The sequence below is a fragment of the Phyllobates terribilis genome, unplaced genomic scaffold, assembly GCF_046119375.1.
Source record: "Phyllobates terribilis strain yellow unplaced genomic scaffold, ASM4611937v1 Scaffold_7__3_contigs__length_470593459, whole genome shotgun sequence".
Lineage (NCBI taxonomy): Eukaryota > Metazoa > Chordata > Amphibia > Anura > Dendrobatidae > Phyllobates > Phyllobates terribilis.
In genome coordinates this window covers 386,561,557-386,581,284 of record NW_027362767.1, presented here as the reverse complement: position 1 = coordinate 386,581,284, position 19,728 = coordinate 386,561,557, and the positions used below count along the sequence as shown (strand labels likewise).

General features: G+C 45.8%; 3 protein-coding genes across 6 annotated transcripts in view; 1 reads left to right on the top strand and 2 right to left on the bottom strand.

The window, feature by feature from the left end:
- The window catches only part of ACTMAP (actin maturation protease), a 421,926-nt gene that overhangs the window by 155,734 nt on the left and 246,464 nt on the right, over positions 1-19,728 (top strand). For 3 of the 4 annotated variants that reach the window (XM_073641495.1, XM_073641499.1, XM_073641498.1), the window contains exon 3: positions 9,535-9,589. The exons of the other annotated variant lie outside the window; for it this stretch is intronic. The gene's annotated coding sequence lies outside the window, so the exon portion shown is untranslated. The remainder of the gene's footprint in view (positions 1-9,534; positions 9,590-19,728) is intronic. 4 annotated transcript variants of the gene reach the window in all.
- On the bottom strand, positions 2,116-4,705 carry RHOU (ras homolog family member U). Its single transcript, XM_073641501.1, has 3 exons — positions 4,318-4,705; positions 3,749-3,807; positions 2,116-3,412 (listed from the first exon to the last, which is right to left on the bottom strand). Exons 1-3 carry the CDS (start codon positions 4,535-4,537, stop codon positions 2,960-2,962), a joined length of 732 nt encoding a protein of 243 aa, XP_073497602.1. The 5' UTR covers positions 4,538-4,705; the 3' UTR covers positions 2,116-2,959.
- Positions 11,609-16,860, bottom strand: MIA (MIA SH3 domain containing). Its single transcript, XM_073641504.1, has 4 exons — positions 16,625-16,860; positions 12,340-12,473; positions 12,153-12,263; positions 11,609-11,795 (listed from the first exon to the last, which is right to left on the bottom strand). The coding sequence occupies exons 1-4, from the start codon at positions 16,740-16,742 to the stop codon at positions 11,772-11,774; spliced, it is 387 nt and encodes a 128-aa protein (XP_073497605.1). The 5' UTR covers positions 16,743-16,860; the 3' UTR covers positions 11,609-11,771.

Here is a 19,728-nt window from a genome sequence, read left to right as displayed (position 1 = left end):
TAGCCAAGATGGTGGTGGAACATCCTTGGTGGCAACTCTAGATAGGAATGAAGATGCCACTGGCCGCCATTGCAGTCCCTTGGTACATGAGTTTATAGATGAAGGATTTGCAGAGAGCTGAAAGAGGTGAAGGTGAGCACGGCCATAACAAAGCTCAAGAACCTAGTCCTTGGAAGAAAATTCTTTAGAGTCAGGATGTGGCCCTTATAAGACATGACGTGGATCTGTCCAACTTGGAAAGCTTTATTAGTGATGTGTAACCCATACAGGGAGAACTGCGGATATGAAAAGGGGCACAATATGGGCACTGGTGCAACCTTACCTTTCATAGAGATATATATTAGCATAACCCTAAGAATTGATATATTGCAGAGCTGCAATGCAGAGGCCTCCCATGGCCAGAGAGGTCATCAGCTGCCTGGCAAAATATTCGATGTTTGGAAACAAGTGGCCACTGGGGGCGCTGTTTAGTTTAAATATATGCTTTCAAATAGAAAAATGAAATAAAGACCCATTAAATGGAAGTCAGTCGAACCTGCGACATCAGCGGGATGGACGACCATGTAATGTGTATGGGGGCCTCCTGTTGGGGGAGATAAGATTTTGGCAGTTCAATTTTAAGGGGAGATAAGCTGTTGTCGGAAGAGGCTGGGAGTGGCTTTCTCCTCTTTCCCCATTGAAAACTCATGAGCAATCGGCTCAAATGTACGGAGTAGTGATGAGCGAGCATGCTCGTTTAACCCTTTAAACGAGCATGCTCAGGTACTTGCCAAGTAGTTTTGGCGTGCTCGGCATTTCAGTTTCAGCCTCTGCGGCTGCATGTGTTGTGGCTGTTACACAGCTGTGACACATGTAGGGATTGCCTGTTTGTCAGGCAATCCCTACATGTGTAACAGCCGCGACACAGACAGCCGCGGCGGCTGAAACTGAAATGCCAAGCACACCGAAACTACTCGGCGAGTACCCGAGCGTGCTCGTTTAAAGGGTTAAACAAGCATGCTTGCTCATCACTAGTACGGAGGAGTCAGAAGAGATAGCCGTCTGCTGAGTGATCATTAGTCTGGCACCTTTTTCTCATGACCCCGATACACATGAACTTTTGGCTCGGCTGAGTGCTCCTGTGTTCCCTATTCATCTCCGAGACAAACAAAAAGGATCAGATGTTGAAACTCAACAGGTTGGATTTATATCTCCCCAGACATCATCTACCCCTATACACATTAGAAGGTCGGCCGATCTTGATGAAATCGACTTTTATCCAATGTGTATAGAGGCCTTTAAGCCTTGGCAGACCCCTTTTATGGTGGTCAATCTCATTTTAGAATAAAAGGATCAGGTGTTAAAATTCAACAGGTCGGGATTTATATCTCAACCCGATATCATCTACTCCTATACACAGTAGAAGGCAGATTGATCCAACTGAAATTTACTTTTATCTAATGTTTATGGGGTTCTTTAGGACACTGGCAGACCCCTATTATGATGGTTGGTCTCACCTTAGATAAAAGGATCAGGTGTTTAAATTTAACAGGTCGGCTCTATATCTCAACCCGACATCATCTACTCCTATACACATTAGATGGCCAGCTGATTCTGCCCAAACCAACTTTTTTCTAATGTGTATGGGGGCCTTTAGGACACTGGCAGACACCTTTCATGATGGTTGATCTCACCTTAGAAAAAAAGAATCAGGCGTTTAAATTGAACAGGTCGGATCTATATCTCAATCTGACTACATCTACTCCTATACACATTAAATGGCTGACCGATCTTGCCGAAATCGACTTTTATCCCATGTGTATGGGGGCCATTAAGCCACTAGCACACCCCTTTGGTGGTGGTCAATCTAACCTTAGAAAAAAAAGATCAGGCGTTTAAATTCATACATTGGGAGAGTGATGAAGCCTCGATATAGGAAACCTCCTAAAATTGATAGGTTTGGCCAACTAATTGGTATGAAGACCTTAACCTAAAGTCCGTCCTGTCCCCATGTGCCATGTTGTTGAAGGCAATTTATTGTTCGATGTTATCAGCCATTTCAGAAGGGTTGAATGTACTGCACTGTTCCCTGACCAATCCCCATCTATTGTAATGAGTAACGAGCAGACAACTGTACACAATAATAAAAGATTTTATTTGAGAACAGAATGACATGAAAAAGATATTTTCCGTCCCAAACGAGTGCTTGTAAAGCGAGGTCACGGAAACCGATGCAAGACATGTTATGGCTCGGAGTGACAGCACACCGGCATTAGTAAAGATGAGTTTACTACAGATGCGCTGGAGTAACCGGTGGCACCCAGATGTCCCGGAACTACAACTCTCAGCATGTGGCCGTGCAGTTAGAGAACAGCTGGGAGCCTGGAGTTACGCAAGGCTTTGTTTGAAGCTAGATGACATACCCCAGTGAATGGAAATCTGCTGTTTGAAGAAGCAGTCCGGGTCACGGTTCGCTCGCAGACACGGATGTCCATGCTAATACATAGTATTACAACGTCCATATGTTACACGCTTCTTAGAACAGAAGCTATATTCAGGTTTCAGCCGCCAGTGTGAGGCAGCAAATCAAATCATTATATTAATTCAGTATAGGCACCATCCCGGTCACCAGCATTCATTCCGACACATTCTAGCCTGGAACCTTATCCAGTGTAAACATAGGTGCAAATTGGATGAATCCCTTTAAGAAGAGGTGTCAGAATGTCGTTATGTAGGTTAAAGAGCCGCCAAAGTCTCTGGGAAGTGTGTGTGTGGGGGGGGGGGGTCCTGCAGATTTAGTCCATACCAGGCCCCCATAAGAAGTCTATATGCACCTGGAATTTGGGCATGGTAGTCCAGGACCATGAACGTTCATAGTCACTTTTCAAAGCAAGATGTCAAGTTCTTGCTCCGAGTGCAAGTTCTTGAGATAAGGCACTTGGCTAAATTTATTGGTCCTAAGATACATCGCGTCAGAATCTTAAACGCACACATACTTTTTCCACCAGGCTTTAGAAAGAGTCTTCATCTTGCTAGCTGTGGCCGACATTTTTCTCTCCCTCTGGTTTCTCAGGTCGGAGTATCGGATGCCCGATAGTATGGCCATGTCGAAGACATCTTTCAGGTTCTTCTGAGTAAGAGCAGAACATTCGACGTAGGCGACCGCCCCGATTTTTTCAGCGAGGGCCCTGGCAGAGGATGGGGGCACAGGTTTCTCCCGATACCGTGCCAACTGGATCAGGACTTTGACATCCTCTCGGAGGTCACACTGTGTGCCCACCAGGATGAGGGGCACGTTGGGGCAGTGAGTTTGTATCTCTGAGATCCATTTCTCCGATATGTTCTGAAAAGAAGATGGGCTCACAACGCTAAAACAGAGGATGACCACGTCGGTTTTGGGGTAGCAGAAGTGACGCAGCTTGTCAAATTCATCCTGAAGAGAGAAGGAAATATGGGTTTACGGATGTGTATCCAGAAGAAGACGACGACATACAGACTTGGTGAGAGGTGGAACTATTGGGCAAGACCAACGTACAATGGACAACCCTAGTAGACGTGAAGTCTGCTCCTCGGGTGGCACATGCCACGGTGGAGGCAAGGGTGTCCGTCCCTCCCACTGCAAGGTGCTGCAGATAGACGGTGGGCAAAAGAGGACATGGAATCTGCAGGCTGACACAGATATAAAATATGGCGTCTCTACCTCCCTACAGGGATATATATAGGAGTCACACAACATGAAGCCTGACATACAATCCAGCTGAGCACTTACCTGCCCTGCGGTGTCACAGAGCTGCAGCTTGACGGGGGTGTTCTCTACTTGCACCAGAGCTGCAAAATAAAAAAAAAATGATATCACCATTAACCATTTGCAAACAATTCAGATATTTGCACACAATCCTATATTCCTACAAGCTACAATGTGACGTGGAGCGGACAAGACGCCGATACTGCAGAACCTTTATAAGCAGCTGTCACAGTACAAGGATATATCGTAAAATGTGACGTTATAAGATCTGACCCAAACCACGTAAGCCCTTAAGACTCAAGACTCGTACGTTCCCAAACTGAAAAAAATATGTGTCCTATAATGTCCTAATATAGGATCCCTTTCACGAATGCCCTGGAAACCCTGTGCAATCAGCCTTAACTTGACGTGCAAGGAATACAAGCAAATCCAAATGTGGGGAAACATATGAGAAAAAAGACCTTCTCGCTTCCCTTTACATGCACAAGTTAAAGGATTACAGATAAGAAAAATAGCTAAAAAATGAATTTTAGGTGAAAAATGTAATCAATCCATATGTCATTTTTCATAAAAATTTGTTTAAGTGATCCTACCTGAGAAGTCATCAAAGGCGGTGGGAATGTATCGTGTTGGGTAGCCATTGGTGGTGTAGCTGACCAGAAGGCTGGTCTTTCCTACTGCCCCATCTCCTAGTAGGACGCATTTTAGGTTCCTTTCTTGACCTCCGGTGGATGGTAGAGGTTTAGGCTTGTGTGGTGGCACAGGGGGTGCAAAGTGTGACGTGTATTCCATGGACATCTCTTGAGGGGGCATTATCTTCTGGTCTCGGAGTGTCCACCTTGCCAGGTTCCTACAGGTATACTGTTTAAGGAAAGGAGAAAATGACTTTTTAAAATCGCTTTCCCCCTCCCTCTTTGTGCAAAGACACCCCCTTCACTCTTGGGAACTCTGCAGGCGGAGGGGCTGGGATGGGGAGAGGGAGGAGCTGCGGACAGTCTGGGATAATCAATGTGGAGAGATGGGGAGGACTTTCTGGGATTGATGTGGTGGGGGAGGTGGAAGGACTGGGAGGAGGGAGAGCCTTCTATAGAGATCTGAGCTTTCGCAGAAGAGTTTTGCATAGAACTGAGAAGAGAACTGCAAGTTCTTGTAGACTCTGCTCCAGCAGATCTGGGAAATTGAAGAGTTAATGTTTTGCCTTCATAAAATCTCCACCCTGAAGAGTTCAGATCCTGTACAATGGACTTTTTCTAAGAAGTCCTCAATTTTAACCCTTGGAGGGGAGTGTGGGAAGATCCTGAGCTTTTACCCTGTAATATTACCTGCCTAATACTATAAGCCTGCTTTGGAAGAGCTTATATTCTTATACGGGCGAGCATTAAGACTTATAATGTCTTCAAAGTGCGCCGGTATCCCGTCGGCTCTCAGGCTGCCAACGCATTTCAGATCAGTCTTATTGGGATAGAGATCAAACCATAAAGTGAATTATTAGAGGTGTTACAGAATACGCAGTACACCCTCCAGGGCTGTATAGGGAGAAGCCTACACTTGTCCGGCTGATCTACTTAAGTCATTGCAATAGAAGAGTAGCCCCAGGGCTCACTCGGCAGATGATGTCATGGCGTGCCCTATTATCGGCGTCACCACATTTATACTAGCCAACATCAGATGCATAGTGAGCTCTGCTGCAAAAGCTTTACCTAGGCCCAGCACCTGACTGGCATTGACATCACATGCCACAGTTTATGGTGATGTCATGCAATATCGCTTCCGTATATATTCTGAAAGTTAATTATTTGCAGGCAGAGAGGCAGCTTAAAGGGGTTGACTCATCTTAGCAACTTTGCAATTTTTCCTTTTATTTAAAATCCTCTCTTTTTTTTAATTCTACAGTTTGCAGCTCGTTGACAAAAGTTACAGAAAAGAGAGAGGAGTGTGGTGGATCCTGGGCGCTGAGGAGTGCGGTGGATTGTGGGCGCTGAGGAGTGTGGTGGATTGTGGGCGCTGAGGAGTGCCGAGGATTGTGGGCGCTGAGAAGTGTGGTGGATTGTGGGCGCTGAGGAGTGTGGTGGATTGTGGGCGCTGAAGAGTGTGGTGGATTGTGGGCGCTGAGGAGTCTGGTAGATTCTGGGCGATGAGGAGTGCGGTGGATCCCGGTCGCTGAGGAGTGCGGTGGATCCCGGTCGCTGAGGAGTGCGGTGGATCCCGGACGCTGAGGAGTGCGGTGGATCCCGGACGTTGAGGAGTGCGGTGGATCCCGAGCGCTGAGGAGTGTGGTGGATTCTGGGTGCTGAGGAGTGTGGTGGATTGTGGGCTGAGGAGTCTGGTAGATTCTGGGCGCTGAGGAGTGTGGTGGATCCCGGGCGCTGAGGAGTGCAGTGGATCCCGGTCGCTGAGGAGTGCGGTGGATCCCAGTCGCTGAGGAGTGCGGTGGATCCCGGTCGCTGAGGAGTGCGGTGGATCCCGGTTGCTGAGGAGTGCGGTGGATCCCGGGTGCTGAGGAGTGTGGTGGATTGTGGGTGCTGAGGAGTGCGGTGGATTCTGGGTGCTGAGGAGTGAGGTGGATTCTGGGCGCTGAGAAGTGTGGTGGATTGTGGGCTGAGGAGTCTGGTAGATTCTGGGCAATGAGGAGTGTGGTGGATCCTGGGCGCTGAGGAGTGCGGTGGATTTTGGGCGCTGAGGAGTGCGGTGGATTTTGGGCGCTGAGGAGTGCGGTGGATCTCGGGCGCTGAGGAGTGCGGTGGATCCCGGGCTCTGAGGAGTGCGGTGGATCCCAGGCGCTGAGGAGTGCGGTGAATTCTGGGCGCTGTCGCTGACAAAGGTTGATTCAGGCGGTAAGTATAAGAAACCTCCAATTTATTGCACTGCGTTTCGGAGTAGAACCTTCTCCTTCCTCAGGCATCAGTTCTACTCCGAAACGCGTTGTAATAAATTGGAGGTTTCTTATACTTACCGCCTGAATCAACCTTTGTCAGCGGCAGCGTCCGGGATCCATCGCACTCCTCTCTCCTTTACTTGTTATGTCCTCTCTCCTTTTGGTGTGAGTACGGCGGCCGGAGCAGCAGCCATGATTAAATTATACATCACTCTTTACCTAGTTGTGTAGCGATCAGGTGAGCGACCAACCCTCCGACTCACCTTCACCTGTTGCCCGCTGTGTTACACAGTTAGCGCCTCTTGTTTTTTATTTCTCCAGACCACATCATGAGACGCGCTTGCAAGCTATTTCCTATACAGCTCGCAAGTGCTGCTCTGGATCCAACTTCAGTGTCCACTGCAAAAGCTGCCTCTGCCAGCAGCACAGTTGGGGAAAGCCATGCCACCGGCCCAAGCTGTCAATCATTTTTAGCCTACCACATCCCCAGCAAGCTGGAAGCACAGGAGGGGTGCACTATGTTTGCCTGGAAGCCAAATTTCAGACATGTCGTATGTGAGTCGCAGATGAATACGTCTTTACATCAAAGCCCATGAGGGTGAAATCGTGTGCCTTTTGCAACTCAAATTGGATTTTTTTAAGTAGGACCTTCACGTCGGCCGTGTAGGCCTAGCCTAAATCTCTTCTATCATATCCAGCAGGTTCCAGCAATGACCAACATGTGGATGAGCCATCAGGCCTCCTCCAGTGAAAATGAACACCCCAGGTGTTAATAGCGCCACTTTATGGCTGCCTTCTCCCCAAGGCCCTTGCATCTGTCCCCACTAACTGCAGAGAGCCAGCAGCTGTTAATGCCGGAGGAGCAGGAGCCCACCCAGCATGGCCTTCTCCAAACACTCCATTACAGATCAAACATCCCATAAGCAGAGATAGCGGCTCCCTGTTACTGTTTATATTAGGGGATTGTAGGATTATTGCGGTGATAATGTTTTATGGCGAGGATGCGAGCCATTCGCCTGATGTCTCTTATTTTTTCCTATTAGATTTACAATAATATCAAAATAGTCCTGCATTTATTTATTCAATGACGGAATAATAATCTTGTGCAATGTGGCCGCCAGTGAACATTGAGATTAATCATCGCTGCAATTCTTCTATAGGGTCCAGTGTGATCTTATATGGGATCCAGACCGGAGGGTAAAAACAAAAATCACATGGCCGGCTCCAGGTTTACGGGGGGTACTGGGGCCCCTCTTTGCTTTCAATTTTTACACCTCACCTGCTGCCAAGAGCTTTAACTTTTTTTTTTGCGGTACAAGTTACGGTTGTTATCATTACTATTTTTGGGATTCAAACGACTTTCTGATCCCTTATTATTTCTATTTTTCGAGGAGGCAAAGTAACCCTTCCAAAAAGAAAAAAAATTCTGCCATTTAAATTTTTTTTTTAGTTTTGTCATTCGCCGTAGTGGATAAATATTATAATATTTTATAAGTTCAGGTCGTTAATTATGCATGCAGAGATGCCAAATATTTTCTTTTTATTTAATTTCTTTCTGGAATAAGTGGGGTGATATGAACTTTTATATTTTATAACAATAAAAAATAATTATTTTTTATATTTTTTTGGGATTATCTTGTCTATCCCCTGTCTGTTCCGTATATACGATATGCTTTTTAATTGTTTTCATCCTTTGCTTTTTTGTATGTCAGTATTGTTTTGATCTCTAACAAACTATTCAGATATGATTTGGACGTGCACTTTGATACTATGCAGCTTTTCTCTTCTCTCCCCCAGTTTTGGATCTTTATGCAGAAATGTCCAATATGGAGGGTTGTTTTTAGATTTTACTTCTTTCTGGAATAAATGGGATTATATGAACTTTCATATTTTATTTTTAAAAAATATTTCCTTTTTTTTTTTATTGCCCGATATCACTGGTGGACTTGAAACCTTTGCATACCGCCTCGGTGGCTACTTATCTGCTGTAGTACTACTGTTACCAGCATGACTTGTTTTGGGAGCAGGGAAAGAGCAGGTCACCTAGGGGCCAAAATCTGTCACAGCATAAATAAGCTATGACATTCGGAAGAAATGTATCTGCTGCCTCCTTGTGGCCATAGAGTTGTATTACATCTTTTTATATTACTGGGTTTTTTTCAGGCCCTTGGGCTCCCTAAGACTGTGTGCAGACAGAGTTTTTTGAGGCAATGAGTTTTTCAAGCAGTAACCGCTTCTGAAAACTTTTCTTTTTCGGAGAAGTTTTTCTTTTTGTGAAGAGTGTTTTTTTTTCCTGAATTATTTTATTTTTGCAACCTTTTGATTGGACAGTGCCTGGTTCGGAGCAGATTCCATTAGGATCGGCTTTGAAAGAGTGACATGACTTAGTATTGGTAAAGCAATGAGGAAATAATCATGACATCACCGGTGATGTACTAACAATCGGAGGAACACAACGGGACAGACGATGAGAAGATCACAGCTGGATTATTAGACAAAGCTATATAAATGTCTGACATTGTCCGCCCCAAACTGATATTCACCCGCATTTATTCTAGAGACTCCATTGTCTTTTTCAAGGAGTTCACTTTAAGAAACATTGAAATGGCTTCGCCTGCCCCTTGTACACACCACATCACTGCTTCCGCCATTTACAATAGGACACAACATCACTATATTAACCCCTGTAATGATATTATAATGAGCCAGCGCTTAGCACCTTTGTGTCAATGGACTGCTCATTTCCTTTACAGTGGGGTCTTAGCCCATGCTGACCCCATTTGCAACCCATGGGAAAAGGGCATTAGACAATTCCCAGGGACTGATGGAAGAACGTCTTATATACAGGCAATTGGTTTGATATAAATGGTTGGTTAGTTTCTTGGACCGATGTTCATGGCTCTTCATAGCATCTCCTTACATCCTATATTTGCAGAGCCACCATCAGTTATACCTCCGTCACCTACCGGAAGAAAAGGCGTCCCATGAAGGTAAGACTTGAGATGGCCTAAATTAGAGGGGCAGTCTGTAGAGAACCCGGTCCATGAGCCCCAAGGTCTTCAAGGAATGTGGCCATAAGTCGGGGTAGGGGAAGAAAGACGTGATCATCGGTGATGTAGTCCAGATCATGGAAAAGTGCCCGGAAAAAAATGGCTACGTTCCCATGGTTCATCTTCACAGCAGACCTACAGCAGAGGAGATGCCACCGCGCTATTCGCAGGAAGGGACTGGGAATATGCATATTTCATGCGTTTCCATTTCACGCTCTTAGCGAAAATGCAGAGGATTTTCCGCTACATCTTCACTTGCGGAAAATTTGCTGCCTTAAAGGATATGTGCACATGATGATGAGTATTTGCAGCAGATTTTTCTGCAGCAAAAACCAAAAGTGTTGGCTGGAAACACGCTGCGTAAAATACGTGTTTTTTGTGTGCATTTTTTACGCGTTTTTTCCCCCATTCATTTCAATGCTGCAAAAGCGCTGATAGAATCGACACGTTTCAGATATGAAAAAAAGTTTGGTTCAAATCTGCTAGGTAAAAATAAGCAGCGTGTGGATGAGATTTCTGCGGCAAAAAACGAGTGGAAAAAAAGCCCTTACAGTGCTTGAATTTTAAGAAATCTCATGCACGCGCAGCAAAATGTATCTGCAGCGTAGATTGACAAAAGCCGTGGGTTTGAGATCTGGAGCACATCAATTTACACTGCGCACAGATTTAAGTGCAATGCAAGGCGTGAAATGCTTCCCTGCTCCGACACGTCACCGCAGATATCACTGCACCATGTGGAAGGTCCGCAGCGGAGCGGCTACCTGGGAATGGAGCACAAAGGGGGAAATGTGCACCTGCATCCATAGCTCTCGCCAGTTTACGCTGCGGATATATTTTGCATCACGTTCCTGAGAATTCTTAAAATCTCATGCACTAAGCTGGCGGTGTAAAATGCAAGATCTTCCTAAAGCCGAAAATCTGCTGGGTTTTTGCTACCGGGGAACTTACCCTAATGGGGCACTTATACTGGCCAAAGTGATAATTAGTGACTGCAGACTTGCTCACACTGCACGCTGTAAGGATTCTCCGCTGTCGGGGCAGGCGCAGACCACAAGTATGTGATTTGCATATGTGCGGTCACTTGCCAACTAGACGTGCACAGTCTTGCTCAATGTAAGTGTATTGAGCGAAGCCGGACATGTCTAGTTGGAATGTGGCTGGAAGTATGAAAATCACATATTTGTAGTCACATGACAGGTGCCAGAGAATCCTTGCAGTGCGCGCGATGTGAGGATTCACAAGTCTGCAGTCACACAGAATGATTGCAAACTTGTTGCCTAACGCCAGACAACCCCTGTAATGAATCGGAGCCCATTTATGTAATATTCGAGCGTCAGAGACGGTAGTAACCTATCTGTGCTAACTCAGTGACAACTCACTCTTCTCTCCTGTGGCTGCAAATTTTTTGCCAGTAGACATCTGGAATTTCCATGCAATTGGCTGTTCATTAGTATATCAAAAACATTAGCTTCAGAAAGGTAGACAAAGTCAGCGCCCTGCATATCCACAGAGTTTACATCCAGCCTATATTACAGAGAGGGACACTCTGACCAGAGAAAATGCTATTTATATATAGGACGTCCATACGAGAGACAGTACTTGTATATCTGCCATGTGTGCCTCTTTTAGGTTCCTTCTGTCCCCTGACATCATCAGGAGGGCCTCATACACCTAAGACTGTTGGCCGAACCCTCCGATATTTGAGGGTGTGGACGACATTAAAAAGGTATAATGGGTGATTGATGAAGAGCTACTGGAGATAAAGGAGTCCCGCTGTTTTCTTTGTATGCCCTTTAAAGAAAAACATTGGGGACACTGTGGAAAAAATACTCAAAAGCCGTCTATGGCGTGAACCAACCTCTGGGGTCACATCGATTTTTTTTCCATCTCAAGAAATTATCATAGGGAAACAAAAAGTTGCAAAGTATATATTAGAAAGTAACTTCATGGCTGAACGGCTAAGCTGTATATGAGTTTATTAAGACATCACTCATATATGCATTCATTATACATCGCGGTCTGTAAGCTGACGGGAAGCCATAGGGGTTACACATCTCTATTGTGCCAATGATATGTGAGGACACCGATCTCCACAGCCGGACAGCACATGAGGTTGGAGCGGTCAGTGACACATGAAATCCCATTGCTGAAAAGGAAAAGACAGAATAATGAAAAAGCTTTCCTTCGTATTGAACTCGCTGATGGATTCTTAGTTGACTCATTCTCCATCCAGCAATAGGCAATCCAACGCAGAGGCAAACGCTGCAACATTTTTAATGTAACCCAATTGAAAAAACTATTTTTATCCCTAAATATTGAAGTAAATAAAAAAAGAATATCCCCCAAAGACGGACAATTCCTTTAAAGGGTATGTGCATATTATAATGTCTGCTTTTAAAAATTAGACAGAAATGATTTTAGTGGGGCGTATGAGCCAGCACCCCTTCAGGATCTGGCGGAGCACCGACCCCTTAATTTCAGGATCCCCAACCACTGCCCTTACGTCTGTTTTGACGTCCACTTTTCCGGCCATTAAATAATGTTCTTCTTGAACGATAGAACTCGGGAAGTAACCCAACTTCGCTGTGTACTCGCCATATTCATCTCCTTGCACCTATAAAGTAACAGAACGCGGCATGTCATATATTACTCTTAGTTATACCGTGATTAATCTTTGCACATGTACTTACACTTCCGAGCCAGAACAGCCGCCCCCGGCCCTTTAACTTGGAGAATATATACAAAGTTTGTCCACGCCTGATGGGGATGAAGCGGCAATCAGGGGGGGTATAGTCCGAGAGCGCCACCGCCATCGAGATGGGATCTGTCAAGAGGAAAAACGTGTAAACCCATAATGTGTCCTAGTGTGATAGATGTATAGATATAGGGTCAAACTAGAAGGACGTCAGTGAGAGCAATATCAACGCCGCTAGCTTTCACTAGTAGTGGACGCCCGCAGCATTTTTCTGCTGTGCCACCTGTCTCAGATCGATGCCCAGGCACCCACACACTAGTTTTATCACATCATAAAATGTACCGTTTTAGTGTTACGCCCCCTTCTAATTTGACCCTGCACTTAGGCATTTCATGCTGGACCTGCAGCAAGCTCCCTGCAGCGAGCCCCCTGCAACAAACACCCTGCAACGAGCCCCCTGCAGCGAGCCCCCTGCAGCAAATCCCCTGCAACGAGCCCCCTGCAGAAAGCCCCCTGCAATGAGCACCCTGCAGCGAGCCCCCTACGAGCCCCCTGCAACGAGCCCCCTGCAGCGAGCCCCCTACAACGAGCCCCCTGCAGCAAGCCCCCTGCAACGAGCACCCTACAGTGAGCCCCCTGCAGCGAGCCCCCTGCAACGAGCACCCTGCAGCGAGTCTCTTCTGATCCTCCACACCTCTTCATTTCCCCTTCCCCCGTCAGTCGCATCCTCTTCCGGTCCTTCCCACCTCTTCATTTCCCTTTACCCCGTCAGTCACATCCTCTTCCAGTCCTCCACACCTCTTCATTTCCCCTTCCCCCGTCAGTCACATCCTCTTCCAGTCCTTCCCACCTCTTCATTTCCACTTCTCCCATTAGTCGCATCCTCTTCCAGTCCTCTGCACCTCTTCATTTCCCCTTCCCTTATCAGTCGCATCCTCTTCCAGTCCTCCGCAACTCTTCATTTCCCCTTCCCGTCAGTCGCATCCTCTTTCAGTCCTCTGCACCTCTTCATTTCCCCTTCCCTGTCAGTCACATCCTCTTCCAGTCCTCAGCACCTTTTCATTTCCCCTTCCCCCGTCAGTCGCATCCTCTTCCAGTCCTCTGCACCTCTTCATCTCCCCTTCCCTCGTCAGTTGCATCCTCTTCCGGTCCTTCCCACCTCTTCATTTCCCTTTCCCCCGTCAGTCACATCCTCTTCCAGTCCTCTGCACCTCTTCATGTCCCCTTCCCTGTCAGTCGCATCCTCTTCCAGTCCTCTGCACCTCATCATTTCCCCATCTTCCGTCTGTCGCATCCGCCTCCAGGTCCTCTGCAACTCTTCATTTCCGCTTCCCCTGTCAGTCGCATCCTCTTCCAGTTCTCTGCACCTCATTTCCCCTTCCCTGTCAGTCGCATCCTCTTCCAGTCCTCTGCACCTTTTCATTTCCCCTTCCCCTGTCAGTCGCATCCTCTTCCGGTCCTCTGCACCTCTTCATTTCCTCTTCCCCCGTCAGTCGCATCCTCTTCCGGCCCTTACCACCTCTTCATTTCCCCTTCCCCCGTCAGTCACATCCTCTTCCAGTCCTTCCCACCTCTTCATTTCCACTTCTCCCATTAGTCGCATCCTCTTCCAGTCCTCTGCACCTCTTCATTTCCCCTTCCCTTATCAGTCGCATCCTCTTCCAGTCCTCCGCAACTCTTCATTTCCCCTTCCCGTCAGTCGCATCCTCTTACAGTCCTCTGCACCTCTTCATTTCCCCTTCCCTGTCAGTCACATCCTCTTCCAGTCCTCCGCACCTTTTCATTTTCCCTTCCCCCGTCAGTCGCATCCTCTTCCGGTCCTCCACACCTCTTCATTTCCTCTCCCCCCGTCTGTTGCATCCTCTTCTAGTCCTCTGCACCTCTTCATTTCCCCTTCCCCCCCTCAGTCGCATCCTCTTCCAGTCCTCTGCACCTCTTAATTTCCCCTTCCTCCGTCAGTCGCATCCTCTTCCAGTCCTCTGCACCTCTTCATTTCCCCTTCCCTCGTCAGTCGCATCCTTTTCCTTTCCTCTGCACCTCTTCATTTCCCCTTCCCTCGTCAGTCGCATCCTCTTCCAGTCCTCTGCACCTCTTCATTTCCCCTTCCACCGTCAGTCGCATCCTCTTCCGGTCCTTCGCACCTCTTCATTTCCCCTTCCCCCGTCAGTCGCATCCTCTTCCGGTCCTTCTCACCTCTTCATTTCCCCTTCCCCCGTCAGTCACATCCTCTTCCGGTCCTTCCCACCTCTTCATTTCCCCGTCTCCCATTAGTCGCATCCTCTTCCAGTCCCCTGCACCTCTTCATTTCCCCATCCCCTGTCAGTCACATTCTTTTCCAGTCCTCTGCACCTCTTCATTTCCACTTCCCCCGTCAGTCGCATCCTCTTCCGGTCCTTCCCACCTCTTAATTTCCCCTTCCCTCATCAGTCGCATCCTCTTCCAGTCCTCCGCAACTCTTCATTTCCCCTTCCCGTCAGTCATATCCTCTTACAGTCCTCTGCACCTCTTCATTTCCCCTTCCCTGTCAGTCACATCCTCTTCCAGTCCTCAGCACCTTTTCATTTTCCCTTCCCCAGTCAGTCGCATCCTCTTCCGGTCCTCCGCACCTCTTCATTTCCTCTTCCCCCGTCTGTTGCGTCCTCTTCTAGTCCTCTGCACCTCTTCATTTCCCCTTCCCCCCTCAGTCGCATCCTCTTCCAGTCCTCTGCACCTCTTCATTTCCCCTTCCCCCGTCAGTCGCATCCTCCTCCAGTCCTCTGCACCTCATTTCCCCTTCCCCCGTCAGTCGCATCCTCTTCCGGTCCTTCTCACCTTTTCATTTCCCCTTCCCCTATCAGTCACATTCTTTTCCAGTCCTCTGCACCTCTTCATTTCCCTTTCCCCTGTCAGTCACATCCTCTTCCAGTCCTTCCCACCTCTTCATTTCCCCTTCCCCCGTCAGTCGCATCCTCTTCCGGTGGTTCCCACCTCTTCATTTTCACTTCTCCCAATAGTCGCATCCTCTTGCCGTCCTCCGCACCTTTTAATTTCCCCTTCTCCCATTAGTCGCATCCTCTTTCGGTCCTCCGCACCTCATTTCCCCTTCTCCCATTAGTCGCATCCTCTTTCGGTCCTCCGCACCTCATTTCCCCTTCTCCCGTTAGTCGCATCCTCTTTCGGTCCTCCGCACCTCATTTCCCCTTCTCCCGTTAGTCGCATCTTGTTTCGGTCCTCTGAACCTCATTTCCTTTCCCCGGTGAGCATCCTCTTCGGGCTCTTTCGGCTCTGATGTCACGGTGTACCATGTCTTCACTCGTGACGTCACAACATGTGAAAGGTCTAGTTGAACTGGAATTCATAGTCCAGAGCGATGAGGCCAAAGAGGAATTGAAGGGAAAAATAATGACAGGGGAATGGAAAAAGAAGAGGCACGAGAGGCTGGACAGTGGGATGGGTGAGCAGTAAGGTATTATCTTTTTTTAAAACATTTTTAAGCATTTGCCTGGCCCATTACTGTTCAGCAAAACGATAGCGGCAGCCGGCAGCAAAAAATCTGCACTCTGGAGAATACGATTTTTTTGTAAAATTCAGGAATTTAATTCCTCTTGAATAAATTCGCCCATCTCTAATGTTGACCCATAGGACTGTTAACTCTTATAGGGGGCACAAGAGACCCCGTTTTCTTCCAGTAAAGGGGCTTTTTCCATATTTTATTTTCCAGAAAGCATTGCTTGGCCTCTGAAGTCTCTTTAAGGCGAAACCTTACCCCTTTAAACCTCTCACCCAGCCGTCTAATCTACTGCTTTCTAAATGGGGGAGGTCAAGACCCCAACACAGCTGTAAATAAGTGGAAATTTCGGTTGGGCTTTATACCCTCAGTCTAGTGACAAGGCTTCTTAAAGGGACGTTATTGACTTATAGGAATGCTGCTTCCAATAGGAAGTACTGGAGACCCCGTTCTCTTCCTCTGTGTATGTTTGTCCAGTCATATTGTCAGATTTCAGTAGTTGGGGGTAAACTTCTCTAAAGAAACGTTCATTAAAATGCGGGATATAACACAGAAATAAAAAACACTTAGAGCAAGTCACCACTTATGACGTCTGTTTTAGGAAAGCCTATAAGCATTATGCCGTTCCTCTATTACTCTTCCTGGCAATTTGTGAATAAATTGAATAATAGTCATTTCCCTTTAATGCCATTATTGTCTATTGACCATGATTTGGCCAAAATGAAAGAACTGTTCCCTTTTAGTACAGATGTTCATCCCCAGATTTAATCGTCATCATTTTAGGAATACTTACGACTACATTCCTCATCGGCACAAAGCTTCCTGTCCGCAAGTTTGGGCATCTTCCGGTCTCCACTCACCAGCCCAAAGAAAATGCAGAAGAACATAATCCCCAGCAGTGACCGGTCCATGACTGCGCTGCGCTGCTGACTCCAGACACTGAACACCCGCAGCTCGGCAGCAGGACCATCAGCCAGAGCTCAGGAACCTGCTTCACGTCACCTCCCCACCTTTTTTTTTCCCATTTCAACTGCTGAGAGCTGGTGGGGGCATTTCTTACTGCAAAATCCTATTTTTCTTTAAAAAAAAAAAAAGTTTTTAAAGGGCCATTACCTATAAGTTTGTAAAGTTGACAGAAATGTTGAATACATCGGATAGAAAAATTGCAATTGTCATGTGACTGTACCTGGTTGCAATCCTGTGTGATGCTATATATATTGCTATCCGCACTGTCGGCATTATAGTCATAATATCCTCAGCGAGCAGACGTCTGGAACAAACGCTACAGGACAGCCTATCAAAAAGTATTATAGCGCTCCAAACATTTCCTTCCAATGTTTTGTGGCTGTGCAGTGTCTCCAGGGAAATTGGACATAATGTAGATGACCCCTGAAGATGCCGCATAGCAGCGAAACATATTGGAAAGAAGTGTTTGGAGCTTATAATACTGCTAATATTGCTAACTAATAAAATTGCAATGTCTTGTGTGTCGCTTTATATTCACTGATTTATATTTTTATCCGTACTGTTGGCATTGTATTCATAATGTTTTGAGCAAGCAAACAACCGCTCTATGATTCCTGTATAAAAACACAGGACAGCCTATAAAAAAACTAATATAAAGATCTAAACATTTCCTCCCAATGTTTCGCTGCTGTGCATTGTCTTCAGGGGCATTGGGAATAATGTAGATGACTCAATTCTCCTGAAGATGCTGCATAGCAGTGAAACAAATTGGGAAAAAGTTTTTCGAGATAATCATAGAATGTTAAGAGTTGGAGGGGACCTCCAGGGTCATCTGGTCCTACCCCCTGCTCAATGGGGTATAATATTGCTAATTAATTAAAATGTGTTCTGTGTGTTGCTTTATATTCACAGATTTATATTGTTTTCCGTACTGTTGCCACTGTTGTCATAATATTCTCAGCGAGCAGACATCTGGAACAAACGATACAGGACAGTCTATCAATAACTATTATAAAGCTCCAAACATTTCCTATCAATGTTTCGCTGCTGTGCAGAGTCTTCCGGGAAATTGGACATAATGTAGATGACTCAATATCCCAGAAGATGCTGCATAGCAGTGAAACATATTGAAAGAAGTGTTCGGAGCTTGTAATATTGCTAAGTAATAAAATTGCAATGTCCCGTGTGTTGCTTTATAGTCACTGGTTTGTTAGCCCTACTGTTATCACTGAATTCATAATGTTCTCTGCAAGTAAACATCCAGAACAACCGCTCTATGCTTCCTATATAAAAACACAGGACAGCCTATCAAAAACTATTATAAAGCTCCAAACGTTTCATTTCTTCCCAATGTTTCGCTTCTATACAGCGTCTTTGGGAATAATGTAGATGACTGAATACCCCTGAAGACACTGCACTGCAGCGAAACATATTGTACCGCAAAATTGCATAATAAATATAGGGTACTTAGTGAACTATTTTTGATCAAAAAAAGTATACAAGCCGTCCCACCAGCGGCAAGGTGACCCTAAATTGGGACGGTACCTATACTGCCTATATTAAAAACCTTACTGTATATCAAAGTTGAAGTAATGCATATAAAAGGGTAGACAAATAGGACCGGGTCCCAACTCCAGACCACCTAGGCCCGTGGTAAGCTACATATATACCAATCAGCTCAACAAAGGGCATGCCACACCCTTAAATTGCACAGAATGCAAACAAGTCAAAAAACCAGACAATGTGAACTGAGGTCTAAGATGGCAGACATACAAGAAACAGAGGCATGTTCACACTAGCAAAAAAGAAGCAAGACAAAAATATATCTCATACCCTACCATAATTATATATAAATGTAAAGCAAAATTGCATAATAAATATAGGGTACTTAGTGAACTATTTTTGATCAAAAAAAGTATACAAGCCGTCCCACCAGCGGCAAGGTGACCCTAAATTGGGACGGTACCTATACTGCCTATATTAAAAACCTTACTGTATATCAAAGTTGAAGTAATGCATATAAAAGGGTAGACAAATAGGACCGGGTCCCAACTCCAGACCACCTTAGTTCACTAAGTACCCTATATTTATTATGCAATTTTGCTTTACATTTATATATAATTATGGTAGGGTATGAGATATATTTTTGTCTTGCTTCTTTTTTGCTAGTGTGAACATGCCTCTGTTTCTTGTATGTCTGCCATCTTAGACCTCAGTTCACATTGTCTGGTTTTTTGACTTGTTTGCATTCTGTGCAATTTAAGGGTGTGGCATGCCCTTTGTTGAGCTGATTGGTATATATGTAGCTTACCACGGGCCTAGGTGGTCTGGAGTTGGGACCCGGTCCTATTTGTCTACCCTTTTATATGCATTACTTCAACTTTGATATACAGTAAGGTTTTTAATATAGACAGTATAGGTACCGTCCCAATTTAGGGTCACCTTGCCGCTGGTGGGACGGCTTGTATACTAATTTTTTTTTATCAAAAATAGTTCACTAAGTACCCTATATTTATTATGCAATTTTGCTTTACATTTATATATAATTATGGTAGGGTATGAGATATATTTTTGTCTTGCTTCTTTTTTGCTAGTGTGAACATGCCTCTGTTTCTTGTATGTCTGCCATCTTAGACCTCAGTTCACATTGTCTAGCGAAACATATTGGTAGGAAGTGTATGGAGTTTATAATAGTTTTTCATAGGCTGTCCTGTGTTTACTACATTTTACACCAGGCAGTAAATTATAGTGCCAACCTATGCCGGCCCATGCATAGATTCAAATTTTTGGCATGCACCTCCAAATAAAGCAGGCGCTCTTCACACAACCACGTTTGTTTTGTTATACCAGTCTTAAAACTCTTCCAAAGTTTATAAGCAACTTATTACAGAGTCAGCTGAATCTTGCTACCCAAATCACGGGCAGCATGAA

Excerpts from the sequence above, each read along its gene's own strand:
- MIA (XM_073641504.1), bottom strand. The coding sequence starts at position 16,742 with ATGGACCGGTCACTGCTGGGGATTATGTTCTTCTGCATTTTCTTTGGG. Across the intron at positions 12,474-16,624 it reads TGCCGATGAGGAATGTAGTC|ATCCCATCTCGATGGCGGTG; the intron begins GTAAGTATTCCT and ends TCCTCTTGACAG. Across the intron at positions 12,264-12,339 it reads GGCTGTTCTGGCTCGGAAGT|GTGCAAGGAGATGAATATGG; the intron begins GTAAGTACATGT and ends GTTACTTTATAG.
- RHOU (XM_073641501.1), bottom strand. The coding sequence starts at position 4,537 with ATGCCCCCTCAAGAGATGTCCATGGAATACACGTCACACTTTGCACCC. Across the intron at positions 3,808-4,317 it reads CGCCTTTGATGACTTCTCAG|CTCTGGTGCAAGTAGAGAAC; the intron begins GTAGGATCACTT and ends TTTATTTTGCAG. Across the intron at positions 3,413-3,748 it reads TCTGTGACACCGCAGGGCAG|GATGAATTTGACAAGCTGCG; the intron begins GTAAGTGCTCAG and ends TTCTCTCTTCAG.